The sequence below is a fragment of the Aptenodytes patagonicus genome, chromosome 4 (genome assembly GCF_965638725.1).
Source record: "Aptenodytes patagonicus chromosome 4, bAptPat1.pri.cur, whole genome shotgun sequence".
Lineage (NCBI taxonomy): Eukaryota > Metazoa > Chordata > Aves > Sphenisciformes > Spheniscidae > Aptenodytes > Aptenodytes patagonicus.
The window spans coordinates 79074762-79100543 of record NC_134952.1 but is presented as its reverse complement, the minus strand read 5'-3'; the positions used below and the strand labels follow the sequence as shown (position 1 = coordinate 79100543).

General features: G+C 40.2%; 2 protein-coding genes across 11 annotated transcripts in view; both read left to right on the top strand.

Annotated features, from left to right (window-relative positions):
• The window catches only part of BLTP1 (bridge-like lipid transfer protein family member 1), a 129459-nt gene extending 116486 nt beyond the window's left edge, over window positions 1-12973 (top strand). For 8 of the 10 annotated variants that reach the window (XM_076337269.1, XM_076337275.1, XM_076337270.1 and 5 more), the window contains 11 exons: window positions 125-385; window positions 1559-1709; window positions 1989-2146; window positions 2672-2864; window positions 3062-3279; window positions 3946-4197; window positions 4763-4966; window positions 7341-7535; window positions 8443-8577; window positions 11194-11359; window positions 12282-12973. In XM_076337269.1, the coding sequence (XP_076193384.1) occupies window positions 125-385; window positions 1559-1709; window positions 1989-2146; window positions 2672-2864; window positions 3062-3279; window positions 3946-4197; window positions 4763-4966; window positions 7341-7535; window positions 8443-8577; window positions 11194-11359; window positions 12282-12498 (2150 nt within the window). In that variant the 3' untranslated portion in view covers window positions 12499-12973. The remainder of the gene's footprint in view (window positions 1-124; window positions 386-1558; window positions 1710-1988; window positions 2147-2671; window positions 2865-3061; window positions 3280-3945; window positions 4198-4762; window positions 4967-7340; window positions 7536-8442; window positions 8578-11193; window positions 11360-12281) is intronic. The other 2 variants (XM_076337276.1, XM_076337268.1) reach the window with 1 other exon arrangement.
• A 422-nt stretch (window positions 12974-13395) lies between these two features.
• ADAD1 (adenosine deaminase domain containing 1) lies at window positions 13396-25445 on the top strand. The gene is made up of 12 exons (XM_076337671.1): window positions 13396-13451; window positions 14322-14513; window positions 15942-16109; window positions 16537-16704; window positions 17255-17323; window positions 17870-17995; window positions 19535-19658; window positions 19858-20028; window positions 21683-21909; window positions 23311-23548; window positions 24073-24205; window positions 25305-25445. Exons 2-12 carry the CDS (start codon window positions 14333-14335, stop codon window positions 25416-25418), a joined length of 1719 nt encoding a protein of 572 aa, XP_076193786.1. The 5' UTR covers window positions 13396-13451; window positions 14322-14332; the 3' UTR covers window positions 25419-25445.
• The last annotated feature ends 337 nt before the right edge of the window (window positions 25446-25782 follow it).

The following is a 25782-nucleotide window of genomic DNA, read 5'->3' as shown; positions in this document are numbered from 1 at the left end:
GTAGAAGTTAAGATAAATGAAATATATTTTGACACTCTCCAAATACTTCTTAGTATATGGGAGGATATTGTTAAACAAAAATGAAATAGATTTTCTGCCTTTTATGTGCTGCTTTTTTTTCTAGTAGCATCGGGTCCTGGAACACCGGATTCAATCGAAGGGGTAAGCCAGCATCTTTCTCCTGAATCATCACGGAAAGCATACTGTAGGACGTGGGAGCAGCCCTGCCAATCTACTTCATTTACACACATGGCACAGTCACCTAATGTTTTTAGTGAACATAATGCAAGCAGCAGCATGTCACCCGGGACAGCATCTCATAGCTTAAAGTCTCCAGCTGTTACAAGATCCAGGAGCGTGTCTGATTCTTCAGTGCCTCAGAGAGGTTAGTAGACAATGATTTCTTTAGTTCTTTAAAGTATTTCCATCAGTTGTATGAAAAAAGTATGTCGTTACTGCTTTGTAGAACGCAACCATAAAATACTCTTTTCCACTGTGCCTGGGAGTGGAGAGTCAATGGCTTAGAGAAAGGAAGATGTCTAAAATGGATGAATCAAAGTGTAGTTTGTTAGCATATTTTCTATAAAATTGCAGTTTCTTTTACTAGAGCAGGAGTTGTTTAGCTGGGATTAGATGAGCTCTCCAGCTTAATTTGATTGCATTGTCATCTTCTTGGCTCTCTGTTCTCATCCAAGCAATCACCACACTCTTAGCAGAGGGTCAGTATCGGAGCTCACAGGTGAGGGCAGTTATTTCATTTCATCTGAGACTTTGGGCTCATACTAAGAGGTCTAAATAAGGGTAGTTTCTATATAAGAAATAAAGTAACTTTTAATTTCTTTTACTACAAATGTTGTTGTATTGTATCTTATAGCAGTGTAGCACTGGCTGTGTGGAATATTTATGGCTTAGATATAGACAGGAGATTTAGAAGTATGGTGCTTATTTTAGTCTAGGAAAAATATCTGTGAGAAAAGAAAGGACAGGTATTTTGTCTATTTAGAATGCAAGCAAGATGTTATATATGAACAGTTTTTAGGAGAAGACACAGTTGGAGAAGGATTTATGGCTGGTAGAGTGGCTTATTGATAGGAAATGCAGTTTTGCATGGGCTTACAAGAGTATTGCCAGGATTTTTGTGACAAGAGCAAGGAAAACACTAATACTTGAAATTCTGACTTGGCACTTGTGCAAATAACTGCTACCTGAATATTCAAATACTAATAATTCATTTTCTGAATACACTGGTATTTTTAAACAGCTACATAATTTAAAGTATGCTCTTGCATGACTGACTGCAAATTAAAAATCGTTTGTCTTAAAGATATTAGTAAAAATAAATGTGTAAAATAAATTTATAAAATGAGTCAGTTTCTATGACAACTAAAGCAATGCATATTGCAAATCCTCTAGTTCTCGCTTATCCTCACTCGTAGTTTTGTGGCGTTCCTTAAATACGGTGTTATTTTGTCCTTTTGTAATATGTACAATGTATATATTCTGTCAGTTTTTCCTAGCATGTGGAATAATTTAAATTTTTGTCTACTTTTTTGTTTAGATACTCTCTCAAAAACATCAACTCCATTTAATAAGTCAAATAAAGCTGGAAGCCAGCAAGGAACACCATGGGAAACACTGGTTGTATTTGCTATGAACCTAAAACAATTAAACGTTCAAATGAATATGAGCAATGTAATGGGCAATACTACGTGAGTATAAAACAAGATCAAGCATGTTTTAACAGACGGTGTTGTTTTAGGGGCAAAACCCCAATTTCCCCACAGACTGTAAACAGCCTGTTGTCTTCTTGCTTTAAAACCCTAACTTCTTCAGTTTTAAACTGTGAAGCCCCTCGTGAATACTGGTAGATGCTTAATCCTGAAGTCACATATGCCTAAACCACATTATTTACTGCTTTCCAGTAAATAATTTTCAGTTTCTCTTTTGACAGCCTGGAAAATTGTTGTCTATTTTCACCTCTGTTCTAGGTGGACCACCAGTGGTTTGAAAAGCCAGGGTCGTCTATCTGTGGGTAGTAGCAGAGATCGGGAAATTAGCATGTCTGTTGGCTTGGGAAGATCACAGTTGGACTCCAGAGGGGGAGTTGTTGGAGGTACCATAGATGTTAATACCCTGGAGATGGTGGGTAAGTTGGAAAGCTGCCTGGTGGTAGTATATGCTCCAGACAATAAATGTGAAAAACTAAAGAATATACACAGTACCTTGCTTTGTGAACCTGCTAGTATATAAAAACTTTGGATTCTTACTTGTGCATTCTGACTATGAAACACACTCTGAATTGAAGGGATAGCCTTCTGATCAGGGGCTGGTTCAGTCTCAGGGTTGCTCTAAAATTACACTATCTAGTTGTGCAACCCTCCAGCCCCCTTCAGCTGTCTGGACAGATGGCAACTGAAAGATTTGATAGCATTTCAGCTCCTCCTAGAATTTCACAAGTGCTTACGGTCTGGGAAATGCAAAACTGGCTTTGGAAAGAGGCTGGGTGTTCTGGCGCTACACCAGAGTCATGACCTCCCACGCATCTGCAAAAAAACACAGTGCTTTCTCAGTCCCTCTGTATCATGTGGATGGCATAAGGGTGATATCACTGGAAAACCCAATTTTCTTATCTTTAATGCTATATTTCTGTCCTGCTTTGGTTCTATTTCAGCTCATATTTCTGAACACCCAAGCCAACAGCCCAGTCATAAAATTCAAATTACCATGGGTTCTACTGAAGCACGTGTTGACTATATGGGGTCCAGTATCCTAATGGGAATCTTCAGTAATGCTGATCTTAAACTACAGGATGAATGGAAAATTAATCTCTGTAATGCTTTGGACTCGAGCATCTCTGATAAAAGGTAATACTGCTTCCTGTGTTTAAAGTGTATAGTTTGATAAGGTCAAATTCTGCCTGTATGTCTTCTGTCCAGTATTGCTAACCAAAAATGTAAGCATCTGCTAGAAAGCAAAGGGTTTGTTGTTTTTGGTTGGTTTGTTTTTCTTGTCAGTAGGAAATAGACTAACTGCTAATGTTCTTGCTATTTTTAATATCTAGCGAGATATTTGTCCATGGGGACTTGAAATGGGATATCTTCCAAGTGATGATTTCAAGATCAACTACACCAGACCTAATAAAAATAGGAATGAAACTCCAGGAGTTCTTTACTCAGCAGTTTGATACAAGCAAACGAGCTTTGTCCACCTGGGGACCTGTTCCTTATCTCCCTCCCAAGACAATGGCCAACAACTTAGAGAGAAGCTCACATGAGCAATGTAAGTGGTACAAAAAATAGTATACTTCCCAAGTAGGATGTTTCAATTGCAAAAATTCATCCGAGGAACTTTATACATGCAAGTACATCTATTTGACTTGAAGTAGTCAATTTTTCCTGTAAATTCCAGTACATTTTTCCTGTAAATTTGGGCTGGCAGTAACCTGTCAATGAAGAATGCAAGTATCTCGAGTACCCTGCTAGACCTGGGGTACAATAATGAACTAACTTATGTTATTTTCGGATTTTAGTTAAAAATACGTATTTTTTTGTTAAAAAAAAAAAAAAATCTTTTTTGCCGTTTTCAAACTACTTCAATAGAGTTGAAATAATTTTCAAAGTCTATTTTGAAGTCAATTTAATAAAAAAAACATTTCTACTTTGAGCAGCAGTGGAAGTGTGATGTTATTCTTACTGTCTGTTAATCATGAGCTGAAACCATAATTTGTCTGAACACAATGAGCCATTGATTTCCAAGTGTGCTTGTTCGGGTACTCTTAAGCTACAACCACTTTGGATCATAAAGATGAAACAGTGTCAATGAAATAGATTAGAAAATATCGCTCATAATTCCGTGTTTTATTAAAAATATAAATATGGCAGCAATCTTTTCTGTATCTTTCTCTTTCCTAAAGTTTGTTCTTGCTTTTGCATGTTTACTTTCTAGTGTTGGATGCAGCCCATCATCGCCATTGGCCAGGAGTTCTGAAAGTGGTATCTGGGTGCCACATATCCTTATTTCAGATGCCATTGCCAGAAGATGGAATGCAATTTGGAGGATCCATGAGCCTGCATGGAAACCACATGACGCTGGCTTGTTTTCACGGACCTAATTTCCGCTCAAAATCGTGGGCCTTATTTCACCTTGAAGAACCCAATATTGCATTTTGGACAGAAGCCCAGAAAGTTTGGGAAGATGGTAATTTAAACGATTTCCTCGCTTCTGTAACTTCCTTTAAATGAGTTTTAAGAATGTATTGATACGTAAGACAAAATCAAAGAAAAACTTATTTTCTTTGAATCAAGATTATTTCCCCAAAATATACCACTTACCTAAAATAATAATCTGTTCCCTCTCCATCTTACCACAATTTGCTTTATCTGTGGAATAATACAAAGTACATTTTCAAATATACTAGATATGCCCCTGATAATATGCCTACAAAGTGGATTGTCTGCCTTGTTAATTGCATGTCTGTGTTTATCTAGTCCTTTGTTTCTGTATGTTGCATTTTGATGGTCTTACTGCTTATATTTGTCTTCATATTGAGAAGTTTTTACTGCCTGTAGCTACTGAAGATTTAATTTTTCTGTTGTTTGCAAGCTTTATACCAGTTTTTAATGCCACTGGCATACTAACTATTCATGTTAACTACCTGTGCAAGGAGAGGAGAGTGAGAGGAGAAATCCTACTACCCTTACGAAGCTGCTCTTTCCATTTTTTTTTTCTCTCTCATCCTATGCTGCCCACACCTTCAACGCAGGTACTAGTGAACACTCCACGTATATTGTGCAAACCCTGGACTTTCATTTGGGCCATAACACTATGGTCACCAAACCGTGTGGAGCCCTCGAAAGCCCTATGGCGACGATCACAAAGATAACAAGGCGCCGCCATGAGAACCCCCCACATGGAGTTGCCAGTGTGAAAGAGTGGTTCAATTATGTTACAGCCACAAGGAATGAAGGTTAGATTCATGTTCATTAAGTTTTGGGATTGGTCTGCTTGCCAGGCGGTGCAGATCGTGCTGTTTAAAAGCTGCTAAATTTCAAGTGGGCTACAGGGAGGAGGGAATTTGAGATAATGGAAGTTGTTTCTTCTTGAGAACCTTATGGTGAACTGTGGAATGAAGCATAGCAATATGCTGAACAGCTGGCAGTGTTATTGAGCTAAGTCCTTTTTCAAACTGTGCAGTAAAGGCAAAATGTTCTGTTAGTGTACAGGACGTTTATGTACCTGGCATTGTAGTAGTTCTAGTCTTCACCTCTTTCACTATATGCAAAAAATGTTCTTAGAATCATAGAATCATTAAGGTTGGAAAAGACCTCGAAGATCATCGAGTCCAACCGTCAACCCAACACCACCATGCCCACTAAACCATGTCCCTAAGCGCCTCATCTACACATCTTTTAAATACTTCCAGGGATGGGGACTCCACCACTTCCCTGGGCAGCCTGGTCCAATGTTTAACCACTCTTTCAGGAAAGAAATTTTTCCTCACGTCCGATCTAAACCTCCCCTGGCGCAACTTGAGGCCATTTCCTCTCGTCCTATCGCTTGTTACTTGGGAGAAGAGACCGACACCCACCTCGCTACAACCTCCTTTCAGGGAGTTGTAGAGAGCGATGAGGTCTCCCCTCAGCCTCCTTTTCTCCAGGCTAAACAACCCCAGTTCCCTCAGCCGCTCCTCATAAGACTTGTTCTCCAGACCCCTCACCAGCCTCGTTGTCCTTCTCTGGACACGCTCCAGCACCTCAATGTCCTTCTTGTAGTGAGGGGCCCAAAACTGAACACAGTATTCGAGGTGCGGCCTCACCAGTGCCGAATAGAGGGGCACGATCACTTCCCTACTCCTGCTGGCCACGCTATTTCTGATACAGGCCAGGATGCCATTGGCCTTCTTGGCCGCCTGGGCACACTGCCGGCTCATGTTCAGCCGGCTGTCGACCAGCACCCCCAGGTCCTTTTCCGCCAGGCAGCTTTCCAGCCACTCTTCCCCAAGCCTGTAGCGCTGTATGGGGTGGTTGTGGCCAAAGTGCAGGACCCGGCACTTGGCCTTGTTGAACCTCATACAGTTGGCCTTGGCCCATCGATCCAGCCTGTCCAGGTCCCTCTGCAGAGCCTTCCTGCCCTCGAGCAGATCAACACTCCCACCCAACTTGGTGTCGTCTGCAAATTTCAACCACTACATCCTGTTTCATGTCCAGTTGTGATCTTGTAATATGAGGATATATTTCACTGTATATGAAGGATTTATGGATTAAGTTAAAGTAGGAATATATTTTAGGCTTCTGTCACCATTTACAACTAACACTTGAAAATTACTCATCTGCCTAAAGCTTTTCAACCTTCAGCTGCTTCTAGGCCTTAAAACATTTTGAATCCTATCTTTAAGTCATTGTTCATTGGAAAATAAAACTTTCAAGATGGTAAAAGAAAATCTTAAAATACAGCTGTTGCTATTTCATTCACAAACCGTAGAATCAGTAGATGATATCAATAGAGTTCCTGTGAAAGGGCGAATAGCAGAATATGGCATATAGTGAGAAATGAGCAGATGATAGTTTCTTGAAAAAACATTTTTAAATTATTGATATCCTATACTAATATTTATTCCTTTTGAAAGACACAACAGGATGTAGTGGTTGAAGTTCACAAATAGAGGCACTGTCTGTTAGATGTTTTCACGTAGCCCTGTTCTGCTACATCCGGAGCATTTAAGTATACAAACAACAACAACATTTGATTGTTTGACCTTTTGTAGCCATGCTTTTGGGAGCGGGATAAAGGAAATGATCATCTTAATAATCATACACCAGCAGTTTTACAATGAAATAGTAACCTTTCTTAACTTTTTTGTCTTGTCACAATTTTAACAACTGAAAACTAATTCAAATGATGTTGCATGTGTACTATGGTAAAAGTCTTGTGACAAAGCTGGTTTCCTGGTCAACAGTGATTTCTGGCAGCAATGTTGCCTCGGTGAATTTAGGTATTACTTGTATTAATCAGAAATACTTAGTTACGTTTTAAGTACTACCATATTTTCAAACACAAAGGGCACACTTTGAACCCATACAGTCTATATCTCACTTAACTGAAAGCTCATTACTAGAACAGAGTTGTGATAGGGTGGTCAGATTAATAAAACTTGGACTTTAAGCTTCCAAAAAACTAACAAAGATTCTTAGAAGTGCTTAGATGTTATGGTACTGACACTTATTTCCTGTCCCTTTCTTATTATGCGATGTATTTCGTTAAAATTTGTCACCCTCTGTGCTGACAAGAACCTTTTTTTAATAAAGACTACTGAATTCAGGAATTTCCCATTGTCCATGTAGAGTTAAACCTGCTTCGAAATGTTGATGCTAACAACCCAGAGAGCAGCACAACAGTGAAAAGCTCAAGCTTACTAAGCGGCTTCAGAGGTGGCTCCAGTTACAACCATGAAACTGAAACCATCTTTGCATTGCCAAGGATGCAGCTGGATTTTAAATCTATTCATGTTCAAGAGCCCCAAGAGCCTTCATTACAAGGTGCAGTAAACATAATTTGGTTTTTTCTTGATACAAAGCTATTTCTCATAAATGAGGAGTTAAATACAAAGCTACTGTGCTGATAAGAGAAGATGATTTAATCTGAGAATTGCTGCAGATCTGCAAGAAAGGATACCATTTCATAATAAAATGTAGAGGGAATTCTGTTGAGAGAGTGAAGATCCAGTCCAGAGGCTGGTCACTGTAGAAAAAACTTCCTAAGAGAAACTAATATCAACATTCCATCTAGGTTGGCTGGTTTTAGGGAGTTGGTTTTCTTACTTCTATTAAAATGTTAAAGAGGAGGGCCATTCTGAAAAAGGGAATATGAGATAGGAACCTAAATTTTATGATTTTGTTTTCAAAATGTTATCTTCAGACTGCATCTGAACTGGTGGGAAATAAGACTTCTGAAGGTATGAGACATTAATGTAGATGTTTATCTTGGCTGAGCTGTGGTTTTACTCCATACCTGATCCTGGATAATATTGCTAGATAAGTGAACCCATTGGGTTTTGGTTGTTTGGGGTTTTTTTTTTAATAGCCAAACTAGCAAAATCTGCTCTCAGCTTTTCTTATTGTCTAAAATCATGCACTGATAGCATAGCACAAGCTAGTGATGCTTCAGGTTGACTTTCCACATTGAGGATGATCAAGATTGCTACATGGTAGTATTTCTTTATTTTCAACATCTTTTATAAAATACCAGAAGTTACTCTGGGAAAACTGTTTAAAAAATGCTGAGGCTGCTAAACACGGATGTTAATTGTGGTCCTTCCTCTCTTTTGAGTCTCTGGTTCAGTAACAGCCATGTCATTTTCAAATTATTTGTATTCAAATTCTGTGTACTTTTATGTATACTGTATGTACTTATAAGTGTATTAATACTATTTTTATCTGACTGTAGATACAAGCGTTAAACCAAAGGTGGAATGCAGCGTAGTAACTGAATTTACAGACCACATTTGTGTAACTATGGATGCTGAACTGATTATGTTTCTGCATGACTTGGTATCTGCTTATCTAAAAGAAAAAGAAAAAGGTAAGTTGTTATTTACGAGGTAATGCTCGTCTGACAATCTGCCGTTGTCAGACTATTTGATAGTAGATATTTTCATACTTTTTAATAGAGTTGACTTGTTAAAAGTGGATTTAATTTAGAAAAAGTTAAGCCTAACTTTGCTTCTATTGAAATCAACAGACATAGTATCAAATGTTCTTGAAATCTGGACTTAATGCTGTGAAATGATAGTTCTCTTTCAATCACTGATAAGTGAAATTTAACTATACAATAACAAAAAGTTTTTTCTGGGTTATTTTAGACTGAAAGCCAAGAGGTATTTTGGCGCTTCTCAAAGTGCAACATTGTTCAGGAAATACTTGAGCTGATTTGAAGTCAGCTCCTGTAGGACTGGAAGCAGAGTAGTTGCGTGCAAACTTACAAACCTCGTAGTGTCACTAGGCTGACATGCCACCACTGCGCAGGGAGCTGTGCTAGTATCTCTGCGTGGCACTGTGTAGGTACAGCAGGTTGCTCAAAAACAATTTGGTCACCTCCAGTGCAGCACCTACGTGCAGTATGCTGCAGAGAACAGACTCTTGGATTTCTGTTCCTGAGCTTGTGCTAGTTACTCTAAGTCGTAATCTTGCTCCTATTTTGACACCTGGTGTTTAGTTTAACTTTCTTTTTGTAAGACAGTATATGCAGATGAAAACTGTTTTAGGAAGCTACATTACTTTTATTGCAGTCCTTTCATCAATGGGGTTTCTTTCAAGACTTGCATTTTTCTGACTTAAGAGCGCTTTACTTTTCCATGTGAATATGTTCAGATGCAGCATTCAAATTTGGCACATCCATTCTTAAGCAATATGTGGTTTTTGCTAAGAAGAGCAAATTGAAGACAAGTGAGTTTGATACATATGTCAAGTGCGCCAAACACAGAGTGATTTTTGTTGTTGCAGACTTCAGGTGAATAAACAGTGCGGTACTGAATGACTGACTGTGTTCTATGATTACCTGCTTGTTGAAGGGAAGGTCATCATCATGGCTTTAATGCTTAACAAGTAATTATTGCCACGAGTATCTAAAACCTACTAAATTAATTAAGACTTGGAAACGTAACGGCACTGTTGGTGTTGATCATAGAGAAAATGATTTCATATTTTACTATAAGTAGAATAGACTGGACTATTTCAGTTGGAAGGGACCTACAAGGATCATCTAGTCCAGCTGCCTGACCGCTTCAGGGCTGACCGAAAGTTAAAACGTGTTGTTAAGGGCATTGTCCAAAAGCCTCTTAAGCACTGGCAGGCTTGGGGCATCGACCACCTCTCCAGAAAGCCCGTCCCAGTGTTTGACCACCCCCTCGGTAAAGAAATGCTTCCTCATGTCCAGTCTAAACCTCCCCTGGTGCAGCTTTGAAGCATTGCCACGCGTCCTTTCGCTGGATACCAGGGAGGTCAGCACCTCTCTCTCCACTTCCCCTCCTCAGGAAGCTGTGGAGAGCAAGTATTATATAATTATGTATTATGTCAGATGAGATGTCATCACTGACATTAAAAGCTGCTTATTGAAGCTTTACAACTTCTGATCTTAAATTAAGATTTTTTCCAAATTTTGCCACAGCAATCCTACTCTAGACTCTCATTTCTGTACTTTTTTCTTTTAAAGGCTGCCACAAGAGTAATGTAACACGGTAATGTACGTTTAAACGATGAGTTACCACCACAGCGCAAGTCACATATTTTGTTTTTCTGGTGTGTGTGAAATTCAGTGTTGTGTGTCGTAGTTTGCATTTATTACTGAACTGTATAGAAAACGTAACATTTATTCATGTGATGTAACATGATGTGATGTATAAATATAACACGTATATGATGTAGAACACATTAAATTCAGTATTTTGAAAGTTTACTTTTAGAACTAACCATATCAAAATCTGTTTACGTGTAATTGTGTACAACAGAGCTAGGAGTGCTTCCTGAAAGCACTTTATAGTAAAATGTCCAACGATGCAGAAACTAACGAAAGGGGAAGATAACTGTTTTTGGTGGAGCTCTGTCAAAAAATTTGTTTTCAAGCGATCTTAAATCAAAATTCAATCCAAATTCACAGATTTGTTTTTATTTTATAAAATATGTTGTTTGGAGGAGAAGGAGCTGCTGTTCCTTTTCTGTACCCCAGGACTTGAACTCAAGTAAGAGCTGGGTTCAGGTCCCCTTGATGCCTTTGGACAAAGATTTAACTTAACTATTCCCCCACCATCTTCCTCCTCAGAGACTACTCTGTCAATCTAGAAAAATATTCTAACCTAGGAGCGCGTCCGAATTTTGCTTATGGAACGTAATATGCTTTGCTGAGTGCCATGATGAATTTGAAAGAAAGCCCCTGTATATGGATGCTTTGGGCCGGCAGAGAGAAGGAAGAATCCCACATTCCAGTGTTATCCAGTGTCTATTACAGTTTTCATAGGATTTTTTTTACTAGCACTTTGTTCAAACCAAAACTGTTTGCCAGAAATTCTGTAAAACTGAAACACGAGGCGGTTCCCTCTTTTCTGAGATTTGTGCTTTTGTTTTATTTAAATGATGTACGAAGAGAATTCAAGTGAGATGCTCATGACTGACTGGTCTGGGGTTTTTCCTCTCCATTTTGTAGCAATTTTTCCTCCTCGCATTTTGGCTGCTCGTCCAGGGCAGAAAAACTCCGTTGGTGTTCTTGAGGACAGCTCCACTGACAAAGAGGCAGAGGAAAGCATTACTTACACTACAGTCGACTGGAGAGAATTTATGTGCAATACCTGGCATTTGGAACCCACGCTCAGGTAACAAGCAGGCTTATCTGCAGTCTCTTTGTCCACGCATTTTACCTGTGGGTACTGTCCTGCATACGACAAGTGTTTCCAAGTTGATGCTGTTCAGCTCCTAAGAGGATCCGTCATGTGGAGGCTGTTACAGATTTGGGTTTGGCTATTTGTGCTGCTATGGAAGGTACCTGCTACAGGACATGACAAAAGCTGGATAACGCGATTACCTATTACATCAGTTAACTTCTAGATTAGAATTTATGCAGATTAAAGATATTTTTGGAGGCTCTTCAAAATTAGGATACAGTAAAATTAAACTCATTAAGGACCACAGATCACTGTGTTTCACTCTGTCCTATGACAGTCCATTCACGTTCTGCCATACAGTTTTTCATCTTGCAGTTTTCCATTTTTAGCATTTCAGTTCTAGTCCTTCTTTAAGGAGTCACCTTAAAATAAAAAAAGCACTATATGCTAGTTGCTATATGGCAGTTTAAACATAGCACAAAAGAATAGTGTGTGTAGCAGCAACTCACTGCTCTCAGTATACACTTTTAATCACTGAAAATGGCTTCTCTCTGTGTCAGGCTTTGTTTGTTTTTTAACCTCTGCTGACACTGCTGGAGCACCTAAGTGTTCGTTCACACATCAAAACAACACATCCCAGGCCAAACACATCTTGGCAGTTGGCATTTAATCAATTTAAACATGATCTGGAGGCAGCCCAGTCTGGTTTTTTGCCTCCTTGAGCATCCTCTTCCTTTAAGAGGATGTTCCATTCGTCATCTTCAGCTTATCTGTATAAATTAAGTTTGAAATAATGCCTGATGGACTTAAGTAGGTCAGAAGTAACAATGGTAAAAATGGATGTTTGTTTATACAAAAGCCAGTTGCTACATTTATATATTTGCGATGGAGTCCCCTATTTATTGTTTTTTAGGTTAATATCCTGGACTGGGAGAAAAATTGATCCCGTTGGCGTTGACTACATCCTCCAAAAGCTGGGCTTTCACCACGCAAGGACTACTATTCCTAAGTGGCTGCAGCGTGGTGTCATGGATCCTTTGGACAAAGTTTTGTCGGTCCTTATAAAGAAACTTGGTACTGCACTACAGGATGAAAAGGAAAAGAAAGGAAAAGACAAAGAAGAATACTAAACGTATAATGTGACAGCCGTAATTCCGTTTGATTTTATCAAAGTGGTTTGTTATATTTTATGAATTTAAATATGGTTTAAAGAGAAACCTAACAGCTTTTTGCTACTCTATTTAAAACTTACATTGTGAGTAACTGTTTACCGTGGTACATGATACCATTCTGTATTTGAAGTTATTGCATGATGATGACCAATGTATATTCTATGAAGGAATAGCTGGAACACTGTAAATCTGCTCCTCAGCGTCCACTGTTTTATTATGTGCAATACGATTCCTGCATCTTTAAAATACTTGCAGATTAACTGTGAATTTTCATAAACTTTATTTGCCGTAACATAAACCCCTCGTTGATGTGACCGGTAATTGATTTGTCAATGTAGACTTGTGTAAATTATATATATATATAACTTATGAAACTGTGATTGCCTTAGTGCTAAAAATTAAGTTTATTACACTTGTAATAAAATTTAACTACTGTACAGGCGTTTTTTTGTTTGTTTGTTTAACTTCCTTGATTAAAAAAAAAAGTGTTTTACGTGTAACAGTGCACCGAGTTATCTTTTACATGAGGTGACTCAGAGGCCGCGCGCCAGGGGCGAGCCGGCCCGCCTCACCCCCCAACCGCGGGAGGCCGGCCTTCCCCGCGGGGAGCTGGAAAAAGGCGAGGCGAGCTCCTCATGCCTGCAGCTAGGAAACTCTGAGCAGCGGCACCCACCGCCCCAGGCGCCCAGCCACAGGCGGGAGAGGCGGCGGCGGCGGCCCCGCGGGCGGTGCTTCCCCGCCCCCGCTCCCTGCGCGCTCCTGCCACAAGCGGGTCAGGGCGCGGCTCCGCCCGGCGGCGCCCGCTCGCCCGATCCAGGCCCGTGACGCCTCTCGCGGTTTCGGGTGCCGCCCTGCCCGCCGGGACGCTCCGGTCGGCGGCTCGGGAAGCCGACGAGACAGCGTGGGGGCAGGTTAGTCGGCGGCCGTTGCTGCGCTAGGACGACGCTCGCTCTCTCCCTTCCTCCCGGGGCCACAACGGTCCCCTCGCGCCTCGGCCGCGCCGCACGTGGCGGGGCGGCAGGGCTCTCCGCGGAGGGATCTGCCCCCTCCCCCCCTTGACAAAATGGAGGGGCTGCGCGTAGGCATTCCCGCCTCTAAAATCCTGGCGCCGAGAGGGCTGCAGTTGAGGGCCGGCTTTGCCGGGCGGCGAGCGGTGTCCTCGCCCGTTAGAGCCCACCCTCTCAGGGCGGCAGGCGGCGTCGCTGCGGCTCGCCGGCCGCGGGGAGCTCCCGTGCAGCCTTCGCGCCTCGGCCCTCCTTTCACCTCAGGCGTGCTCCACCTGCCCGTCGGGTGTGAGAGCTCCGGCCCGCCCGCAGCGGGACGGTTAGGGCGGCCGAGCCCAACAGGTGTGGGTTTTCTCACAGCACACGAGGGGGAGAGGAGGGCAGGTACCAAAGCTTTCAACTTCAGCGCCAGCTCGTCCTGGAAACTTGAGGGGGATCAGCTTTGCCGCTTTAGTTTTTGCCTCGCTCCCTCGAGAGCCAGCTGGGGGGTTGTCTTGTCCTTCGAGCTGGTTGCAAGAGGAGGTGCAGAGCCACATGAAGTCTTGCTTTAAAGCGTGCGGGAAGGTGGTTAACTAACCGGAGAAGTGGCTTTGAACCTCGTTGTGCCAGCTGGGAAAGGGGAGGGATTGGAAGAACGCTGGGTCTCAGTTCTTTTGCCCCAGTCTGTAGGGAAGCAGAGTGCGAGTTGTTCATAGTGCTCTTGTGAAACGGCTTAACTAAGAAAAGTGGAGTTTGCAGCAGGCCTTTAACGTCTTGTAACTTTACTGTTAAACTTAGGTTGATCAAAAATGACTAGCAGCAATGGCTGGTGTCAGGGTGCTGGAATATCCACCTTTGACTCCACACGAAAGAAGACTTTGCCAGGTTGGCCTCCTAGGCAGCTACCGTTAAACAAGCTTTCTCAGTCTGTAAGGCCAAAACTTCTACCTTCCGAGAGGTGCATTGTACCAAAGGTGACGCAAAATCCAGGTATAGTTTTCAGTTTATCCACTGGGATTAGCTATTAAAATACACTGTTAATGCTGGTGAAAGTATTGTTATGATTTTCTCTTTTTTGAAAGGTTGCAACCCTCTGCTGCTTTTTCTTATCGCTGTATTTTCTTAAATGACTTCTTTAGCATCTGCTCCAACTTGTTGCTCTTCCTATGTCCTTTCGTACTGCAGATTTGTAGGGTGGGCTATATAGTCTGCAGCATTTCGTAATTATAAATTCCAAGTTATACATTACAAGTGCTGCAGAGGTTCCCAAAATATAGGATACGTTCTGCTGCGTGAATTTTCGTAGAGATCATTGAGAAGAGTTTTAACTGCTGTTCCAGATGTCCCAGGATGTATTTCGAATTCTGTCTCTTCGACTAGTTGTATTGAAGTAAAGGCACCTATTTATAAGACTTGGAGATAACAGTCTATTTTAGTTCTTCTTGGCTGGGAGGTACTTGTGCCTGAGTATATGGCAACCCTGAAGCTGAAGATTCCATCCATCCTAGAGTTGATACGGGGAAAAAAATTTCATTTTTTCTCTTAAATCTAAAAGAACACACCGTTCCTTCACAAAAGTAGATGCTGCAGGAAATGTTAATGGGTTAATCTGTAGGAGACCTCCAAGTCGAAGACAACTGTCCAGATACAGCATGCTGCTTGGAAGAGTTTGTCTTTCGAATGAAATTCAGAAAGTGTGGGTTTGCCTCGGGACTACTACTCAGAATTTATAGAAGTCTCTTATGACTTGACTAACTTGCTTCACATTGCCTTCTGAAGAGCATAAGGGCTCTGTGCTAGGACAGATGAAATATCCACCCACCTGCTGTCCTGGTTCCAAGTGTGGTTAATTGTGGGCGTGGGGGGGACCTGCAGGATCAGGGTGGGTGTGCAGTGCAGCTCTCCCCATGATTTGTCCTGGCCACCTCGGCCAGAGGTGCTGTCTCTGTATTCAGCAGCTCTTTGTGGGTGGGTTTCTTTTTCTTTGAATGAGTTATCTGCTTTTTGAATAATGTATGTGGTTGCTAAAACTTCTATAGCGTCTTATGACAGGGAGTTCCACTGCTTCATAGTTTTGTGTGGAAAACCACATGCTTCATTGTTTTGAATCTGCCATCAGCAACTTTCATTTGATCACTGGTTTGGAGGGGAGGGGGAATATATGTTGTATTTACATGTAATATCTGTCTATATTCAGAGGTTAATGGATTTAGTACTCAAAGTAAAAGCTTTGATGCTTTTAAAAGAGGAGGTACACACCGTTTCAGAATTGCTAGTATTGTTAATGTAGGATTCAGTACAAAGCAATACTGCTCTAGAGTGAATATTTTTGCTTTTTGTTCTTCTAAAAAGCATTTATTGTAAACAGATTTAAACTGTCGGAGAGTGTGTTCAGTTCTTTTATTGATTTTGTTTCAGAACCTTTTCTTTTGAAAGCAGCCCCATTATCAGCACTTCCTCCAAAGAAAGACCTAGAGGAGTTTATTGCAAGGTATGAACAGGGAGTAATAAACCCAGTATCTGCCTTGCATCAGTTTGCACAAATGCACCATGTACAACTTGAATTGAAAGAAACTAGTGTGGCAGGTAAATACTTCTTTTCTTAAATAAAGTAATATTTGCTTATCCTTGAGGTGATCTGAATGTCTGCAGTTAGTATTGATGGCACTAATACAGATGAATTTTTTTTACTGCTGGTTGCACTACCCTCCATGTATGTTGCTTTTTGGCTGCCCTTTTATGGTCTACACAGCTGTGTCTCACAATTAATTACCACAGAATTTGATCAGATGAATTGTATACAAATCTGGCTGCTACCAGAACTTTGTGAAAAGTGCATAAAGTGAAAGCTGCCAAAATTCTTGTGGAGGTGAAAGGTTTGAGTTGTATTTTGCTAAAATTGTCTTTTTGTCTTGTACTTGTCCTTGGAATGAATATAAGCACATAAAGCTATGGATAAAAGTACCTTAAAATACTTTTACTAATTGTGTCTGCTTTTTTTTCTCCTTTAAAGGCAATATCATAAGGCCTTATTTTGCCTTTTGTGCTGTGGTAGATGGTGTTTGCTACAAGACTGGACTGGGAAGAAACAAGAAGGAATCTAAATTAAATGCAGCTAAACTGGCTCTTGATGAGCTACTTAACTTGGAGTGTACAGGGGCAAAGGCTTCTGAAAAGTCAGGTAAATATTCTAGCAACACCTAATTAGAACTTGAAAAGCTTGGCTTAAAGGTTTCCTATGCAAAATCTCTGTGTCATTTTATTAAATGCTTCTGTATCAGGGCCTCTGTCAGTTTTCTTGAATCCTTTGGGCAGAACTATTTGTCATATGGTTCTGAAACTGTTTTTTTCTGTTGTCTTTTGTGTATTAGGAGTTGCATCAGTTTGTAGCACAGAGCAGAGAATACTGAAGGAATTAATTAATTTGTTGCTGTTGCACTTGATTTGCTACTCAATAGGTAACAGCAACATGAAGTTGATCCTAAGTGGTTTTGAATTTTAATGATTAAAAGCTTCAGCACCGAGTTACTACTTTCAAAAGAATTCAGTTACCATAACGTTTATCTTATTTTAAGGGTGGCCGCCTAAATAGTTCTACGCTTACAAGGACTTCAAAATCAGAAAAGAAAATTCTTAGAGAATTAGAAACTTAACTTGCTGGGAATAGTGTGAGATCCATGTTTTGAAATTTGCAGTGTCCATCCCAGTTTGAAATTTTGTTAAATTCTTAGATCCTCCCTATACTCCTGCTGAGCCCCAAACTCCAGCAAACTCTGTTCGTGTTTCAAGGATCTGTTTTGGTAAGGAATAGTTTTGTTTTTCTCTTGATTCAAATTACCCAGCAAATGCTTGCCTTTTTTTTTCTTTTTTCTTTTTAATTATTCTTTTAATACATTTAGTGATCTCTTTGAAGTTACTGATACTTTAAATATCTTCCCTTTGAAGAACGCTGTAAGAATTAGTGTCACTAAAGTAGGAGATTGACTATCGGTTCTACAAATGGACACAGCTTCAGAAAATTGCTTGAATTTAAGTGGTAAATTGGTCACAGAAATAGAAACAGTATTTCTGTCCTTACTTGAAATACTGTGTGCAGTAGGTGATCAAACTTGATCCATATCCCTGATTTATTATCATGAATAATAAAAGCATAAAGTGTTTAGGTATTCTTGTCCTTTATTTATTCATGTCTGTCCTGGTAATCTTCAGAATCCCAAAAGTGTGTGTTGATAGTAGCGCTTTTACCACGTGTTTAGATTTATAATTTGGCAAGTGGTTGATCATGTCTTTTTTTTTCCCCCCCTCCTGCAAATTTGTGTCTTGCTGGCTTCTCCTGTTTTATTTAGAAGGAAGACAGCTTATATATCAAAAACTTTCACAAACACTTGAAGAAGTATTTAACAGCCTGACTACCAAACATCCTGAGTACCAAAGTTGTGGCAGTTCACTGGCTGCCTTCATCATTGAAAAAGGCAAGTCTGTTTTGATCGTGAGTATTGGGGAGTGGAAAACCTAGGCTGTGTTCCCGGGGAGCCTTGATTAATGCATTTCTCATCTGGTAAATAAATGTAAAGGATAGCTGTCCTTTGACGTACTCTGTTCTGATGGCTCTGTCACACGCATAATTGTGCTACAGTCATGCAATATATACAGCAAAAGCTGTATAGACCAGTATAGGCCGGAGCAGGTGGATATTCCCTGAAGGAAGCTGCAGCCTGTGGAGAACCCACACAGGAGCAGGCTTCTGGCAGGAGCCGTGGTCTGTGGAGAGGAGCCCACACTGGAGCAGGTTTTCTAGCAGGACCTGTGACCCTGTGGGGGACCTATGCTGGAGCATTCTGTTCCTTCTGTTCCTGGAGGACCGCACTCTGTGGAAAGGACCCACGCTGGAGCAGTTCTTGAAGAACTGCAGCCGGTGGGAAGGACCCAGGCTGGAGTCATTCCTGAAGGACTATATCCTGTGGGAGGGACCCCATGTTGAAGCAGGGAAGGAGCGGCAGAGGCAAAGTGTTAGGAACTGATGCTTCCCCATACTCGGGCAGGGAGGAGAGGAGGTGGAAGAGTCAGGAGTGAAGTTGAGCCTGGGAGGAAGGGGGGGTAGGGGGAAATTTTAGTTTTGGTTTTGTTTCTCACTATCCTATTGTAGTTGGCAATAAATGAAGTTAATCTTCCCCAAGTCAAGTCTATTTTGCACATGATGGTAAATGGCAAGCGATCTCCCTGTCCTTTCTTGACCTATGAGCTTTTTCATTTTATTTTTTTCATAGAATCACTGAGGTTGGAAAAGACCTTTAAGATCATGGAGTCCAACCTGCTGGGGGACAGGGGGTGTGAGAGAGCAGCTTGGTGGGCACCTGGCAGCCAGACAAGGTGTCCTGGTTTCAGCAGGGATAGAGTTTATTTCCTTCCTAGTAGCTGGTACAGTGCTGTGTTTTGGATTTAGGGTGAGAACAATGTTGATAACACACCGATGTTTTAGTTGTTGCTAGGTAGTGCTTACACTAGTCCAGGACTTTTCAGCTTCCCATGCTCTACCGACTGAGAAGGCTGGAGGTGCACAAGAAGCTGGGAGGGGGCGCAGCCAGGACAGCTGACCCAAACTGGCCAAAGGGATATTCCATACCGTGTGACGTCATGTTCAGTATATAAAGCTGGGGGAAGAAGAAGGAAGGGGGGGACGTTTGGAGTGATGGCGTTTGTCTTCCCAAGTAACCGTTACGCGTGATGGAGCCCTGCTTTCCTGGAGATGGCTGAACAGCTGCCTGCCGATGGGAAGTAGTGAATGAATGCCTTGTTTTGCTTTGCTTGCGTGCGCAGCTTTTGCTTTCCCTATTAAACTGTCTTTATCTCAACCCATGAGTCTTCTCACTTTTACCCTTCCGATTCTCTCCCCCACCCCACTAGGGGGGAGTGAGCAAGCGGCTGTGTGGGGCTTAGTTGCCGGCTGAGGTTAAACCATGACACAAGGTTAACCCACCACAATCACGTCAAAATAAATGTTTTCTTTTTAGGTGGACAGCATGAAGTTGTAGCTCTAGGAACAGGAGAATGTAATTACAGTCAGTGCTTTCAACCTTGTGGAAGAGTGTTGCATGACAGCCATGCCATTGTTATTGCAAGACGTTCTCTACTTAGGTGAGAATGTGTGTACAAATAGTTACCAGTTCTCTTGCAGCCAGTTCTTCTCAATTTTACTTTTGCAAATGTAAATGTAAGTGCACTTGCATTTTATAGTTAGTACTGTCTGGATTATTTTCAAATCATGTGAATGTCCATGTATTTGTAAACAAAGTAGTGTTTTTCATATTTACTGTTACTTAATACTTTTTTTTAGATATTTTTATAGACATCTTTTGCTGTTCTATAATGAAAATCCAGCGAGGACAGAGAAATCCATATTTTGCACGGCACCACGCTCAAAGCTGCTTACCCTAAAGCAAAATACAACTATCTTTCTCTACATGAATCAGCTTCCAAAAGGAACTGCTCAGTTAAAATCACAGATGTAAGTATTTGATTATATATGACCTCGGTATTTTCAGAGATGTTGTAGTGGAAGATTAATTTGTTGGCAGAGACAAACACATTGTGAGTGTGGAAAATACGCATTGTTACACGTTTCTAAGATGGGGGGGTATTGTGAATTTTTTTCATGTTTTGGAAGCATTAATGTACAGGGTGGTAGTGATAAGCGTGTGAGATACAGCTCAACATGGCAATACAAAAAAACTTTCACGTGGGTTATAGCTTCAGGACAATGCTTTGTTTATTACAGCTATCCGCTTACCTGTTAACCCCCCTCCTAAGATACTATTAAAAATACTAATAAATCATTAATTTAACCACTGAGCAAGGGGATGTGGTGACTTAATGTCATCCTTTGCACCACAGGACTAGAGTATAAAAAGCCTTGAATTGAAACAATAGGCTCCTGCTCTGCTTTGTAGAAAAAAGGTAATGAGAGAAACTGGATGGGACAAATACACTCCTGTGTTTATCTTTACACTTCTAACTTTTGTTAAATTTCTGAAAGTTTTTTTTTAATAGTTTTGACATTTAACAGCAGCAGTCGCTGGTGCACCAAGTTATTATGAACATTGTTATTCTGTGTCCCTTATAGTGGTGCAGTGGAATAATGTCCCTGAAAGTCGCACACTCATAACTTTTTCATACGTATAAGACAGCTAGCTGCTTTTCTACTGTACTTGGGGTGTTCGGAAGGCAGACTTGTGAACTGGAAGTCACAGCCAGTTCGTTGCGAGTTGTGCTGACTGGGGGAGCCCCTCCTGTTAGAATTGCAGAAGGTTTTAGATTACTTTCAGCATCATAGCCTGCTCTTAGAAGGAAATGGTTGATGAGTCTGGATGCAGTTTGTAAGCCACCCTGTAATAGTTGACGGATCACAGATTCAGCACTTTTTCTCTTGCTTTTTGTCCATTCTGGCGTGTGCTCTCTTTAAGACTAACTCTGGGAAGTATTTTCTTCTAATACAGCAGATTTGCTTATGTATAGAGTTATTTAAAGATAGTTTTTAGAAGGGACTTGCAAGTAAACCATTGAGTAGCAAAATGTGGCCACTTACTAACAGGCCACATACATAAGTAGTACGTTACTTAAGCCAAAATTAAATGGTTGCTTTATAATAACGTAATAAAGCACAAGCACCTTTGATCATAACATTGTAAGTGATGATAAAATTGGGGAGAGTTAGCTCAAAACTTCAGGCTTTGACTTCTTATCCGTCTTTGGTTAAGGGGGAAAACTGTTCTGCTTCCAAACGATCACTGTTTTGTCTCCCTAATGTGTTGCATCTGCTTGTTTTAAATATTTTGAAGAATTGCAGTGTAAGTTATGTTTTAAAGGAGACTAACAACCTTCATCTGCTTTTTTCACAAGATGAACAGCCTTCAAGTAACTTCTGTCATAGTGTAAGCAGACACAAGCGATGGCTTGTTTGCAGCATATGCTGATCTTTTTTAATGTTTGCACAACTGATGGCTAAGATTAAGTTGAATTACTATTTCTTACTTGATTTCAGTATTCTAATCACTTGAGCAGCTGAATGTGGTGGTTCTAGAACTTACAAATACTGAACATAATGTAAGGCCCAGATCTATTGATAATTGTTTTCTGAAATTAATTTTCTTGTCTTACTTCAGACATCTCAATCCACAATCTATATCTGCTTACGAAACTAATGAAGAGCTGAGTCTCCATGTTGCTATAGAAGGCAAGATTTACCTAACTGTTTGTTGTCCACCTAAAACTGTTAGAGCAAGCAGTATGTCAGCTAGTGACAAATTAACAAAATGGGAAGTGGTTGGTATTCAGGGAGCGTTGCTGAGTCACTTCATTGAACCAGTGTATATCAACAGTATTCTTGTCGGTAAGCTTAATGCAAATTTCAGTGTCTGTTTTTGTCTGTTTTCATATTCCAGTTTGATTACATTTTATAAAAGGTGAACTAAACCAAGATGGTTCTTTAAAGAATTACGGTACTTTTCTGAAAAGGTACGAAGTGTGTATATTTTTTTTCACTCGTCTTTGAAATGCCCTAATGTAAAACTCAGGCTCGCTCTTTTGTCATTGCGGGTTTGTTTTAGCTTGCCAGATTGCCCTTCCTTTACTATGTATTAGAGTAACAGAAGAAATTCAGCGTTGTTTTATAACAAATTAAATTTTAGATATTGAGAAAATATCAAGTGTGACAAATGCTGTGTTAACTCTGCAGTCAAATATGGTGACTTTAAGGTGACGATGTTAGTCGCTTAACTGTAGAATTGAGCAGTGGTGGAAAAACGGCCCATATTTAACTGAAAATGCTCCATTTCACCCTGTGGTATCTTATGAGCTCTATTGGAAAGTCTTTGTTGAGTTTTGTGTTATGTCCGTGGTCTGCCGCCCCCGCCGCCCTTTTGTCTTGGTTAATGCAAATAGATGTTGAGGAATAGGGATTACCAAGGTGATAGTGAATTCTCAGGATTTTGTGGCAGTCGGGAAGACCATACTATTATCAGAACTTATTTCAGTAGCTTTTATGTATGTGGTGGAATTAAATTAATGGGTGTTACACCTGAAAACCTTCAGGATTTCTTCCTCTCGGTATTTCTATTGAGACTTACTACACAGATGTCTGAGTTCCCCAGACATTGAAGATGTAGCAGCTTTTCCTTTTCTAACACAGAACAAGGTTTTTGAAGTGCTCCAAAAGATCTTGCAAGAATTTGTGAATGCTTGCCTGTTCCTTCTGAGGAAGTTTGGGCACTTCTACTTAAAAGCGATAGAAAAACTTCTAATATGCTCACTTAAGTGGTATTCAAAGTAAACATAATAATCTATAATGTATTGCCCTTCTATTTAATAGACATTCTATGACCATCCCTTGAGATGCTGTGGACCACAGTATGTTTATTTAGTAGGCAGTCATAAATACTGTTGGATATGGAGTAATGTGGGCAAACTCCCTAGTGTATTTTCTAATCTAGAACATCAAAGTTTGTGTTGCAGCTTCTATTTTAATGCTGTCTTCTGCAAGGAATGTAAAGAGTTGATGAAGAATAATTGTTCCAAAAAGGAGGCATCCAGTGAAAATAATGATACCTCTGGAGAAGAAACTGAAATCATTTTTGTTCTGCGAACTGAATATTGGAACTGATTTTTCCAAACATTACTTTTGTGTAGAAAAATGAATATAATGTAGACCAATGGAAACGTCTGCATTCTTAGCTTTTTTAAATTTTTTTAATTTGATGTACTTGTATGTGACTGATCTTATTTTGTTTAATAGGAAATGGAAATTGCAAGGATACCAGAGGGCTAGAAATAGCTATAAAGCAGCGTGTCGATGATGCACTTACATCAAAGCTTCCCATGCCTTATCTGGTCAACAGATCTCATACTTACTTGGTGAATGCTGCACAACCAATTCAAATAGACTTTAAACAGAGGTCTCGTAGTTTGAATTGGTCATTGTCGGATGCATCACTGGAGGTTGTGGATGGGTTAAATGGAAAAACCACTGAGAGGTTAGAATTTTTCTTCATTTTGTTGGAAATAATGGTTAGCCTTACTGTTTTGTGCCGGTTCATTGGAGTATTCATTTTTTAAGCTATGCATGGAGGCCACAGTATTACCCAGATGAGAGGGATTCTCTCCTGTGTTAGGTGAATGCATCCTATGATTAGATGTAGTTTTAGAGATCTTGTAACTTTACAGTGAGATACCAAGATATGAAATTAAGTAGTTCTTTGAATTGAGATATCTTTATTCCATTGTCTGTTGTAGTGAACGTTTTAGTTTTCACAATACATAAAACCAATTACCATCCTAGTTCAGATGAATTCCAGTTTGAAAACAGTTTTTGGTTGGCTTTTTTAAATTCTCACAGCTGCTGATTTGCATTAGCTTTGCTCATTGAAAAAGGAAGTAGAATCGTATGATCATATTCACAAAGCATTAGAGAGAAAAAAAATCCTATAGTGATCAGAGCAATATGCCTGTAATGTCTCTGTTACTGAGTTTTATTATTCTTTTCTCATTTTGACTATAGTTCACCGTTCAAAAGTGGCACTTACATGGCAAGTCGCCTTTGCAAGGCAGCAATGTTTAGTCGTTTCAGATTGCTTGCTAAGGAAGCAGAACGGAGTGATTTGCTTCAACTTGCAACGTACCATGAAGCTAAGGTAATCTGGTGTGGGGCAGGGGGAAGTTTTAGTGAGGAGTCTCTTAATGGCTACTCTCAAAGCTGGTTTGATAGCCCGGGATGACTTTCTGTTTTGCTGAAGACTGCACCTGAACAGCTGGATCTCCTTTATTGCGTATAATCTTTGCCTGGGAATGTCTGAAATTGCTGTTTTCAAGTAAAATTAATCTACTGAATTATTCTTGAAACATTCTCTATGAAAATCTGCCATGTTTTGTCTTAGCATATGGAAGTTGCTGGCCACTTTCCTCGAATAAGATAGTTTCGCATTAAAAAGGTTGGGGGTTTTTTGTTCGTTACTTCATTTTCAGTCTTACTTTTTATATTTGTTTCATACATACGTGGATATTTTTCTACCACAGTGTAGTCTTGTGGGAGGATTCTTATGTCATAGAGGAGTAGAAAAGTAGGAATCGTTCACTGAAAGACAGCATTAGGTCCCTGGCTTTCCTCTGTGGTATAAAAATACAGAAAAATTACTTAAAGGAGCTACTGTGATTCTTGATTGCTGTAAACACAGTTCACTCACTTCTGTCCATACTTGGAAATATGTAGGCTTCTCTGTACTCTTCCAGGGTTTTCCTCACCTTGGTTCAAGAGATACATTTTATTTCCAAAATTGTTACGTGAAACTTAAGCTTCTATAAAGTACAAATCTCCCCCCCCCCCCCCATCAGAACATGCAAGAGATTGTTTATTTTCTGTGTAAAAATATTATTGGACCTGAAAAGATGCTGGAAAAAACATTCATTATCGTTCAATGCAAATCTAAACACATGAACAAACAGTCAATTAGCAAGCCATTCTATTTTAAAGTAGTTTTTGAATCATTTAAAAAACAATGTTTAACAGAACAATTCTCTCATCCCAATAAAAGCCCAAACATATAAAAAGAATAAGTTTTTAGAGTCTGTAACACTTTTCCCTCACTGTCAGCAACTGAGGGAACTGTAAGATTTGTAGGTATTGTTTTCTGCAAGGTTTGTGCTTGTGCATATTGTATACTGGTGGTAAAGAACGCAGATCTCTGTAACCATCATTCTTGAGATCTTTCAAGATCTTTCTTTTTCTTTTTTTAGATTCAATCTGAATTGTACCAAGAAGCTAAAAACTTGCTGCAGAGCTACTTAGAGCAACATAGTTACGGATCCTGGATTGTGAAGTCTCCACATATCGAGCAGTTCAGTGACTGACTGTGAGGTGGATTGTATGTGAAGTCAGTTTGGATGATTTCTTGCAGTAAAATGTAATTCTGATTAGTAAAATGTAATTCTGATGAGTAAAATGTTTAACTGTAGGGTTCATATTTGCAGCAAGAAAATCATTCCAGAGCCGCTTCTTGTCAATTTAAATGCAGTTATTAAACCATCTGTAACAGTTCAGTCTTTTCTAAAAGTTGATGTTTTCTCATAGGTAGGAGTATCTAACAGCTTTGCAAATCTGTTTTGTTTTGCCCCCCAATGCCACCTCATTCCTGCTCGCTCACCCCCCCTCCCCCCCAGCCCTGTGGAGTTACTAACATGGTTTTTTCCTGTTAGCTTCAGGATTGCTGTGTAT

Excerpts from the sequence above, each read along its gene's own strand:
- ADAD1 (XM_076337671.1), top strand. The coding sequence starts at position 14,333 with ATGACTAGCAGCAATGGCTGGTGTCAGGGTGCTGGAATATCCACCTTT. Across the intron at positions 23,549-24,072 it reads AATGGAAAAACCACTGAGAG|TTCACCGTTCAAAAGTGGCA; the intron begins GTTAGAATTTTT and ends TTTTGACTATAG. Across the intron at positions 24,206-25,304 it reads CAACGTACCATGAAGCTAAG|ATTCAATCTGAATTGTACCA; the intron begins GTAATCTGGTGT and ends TTCTTTTTTTAG.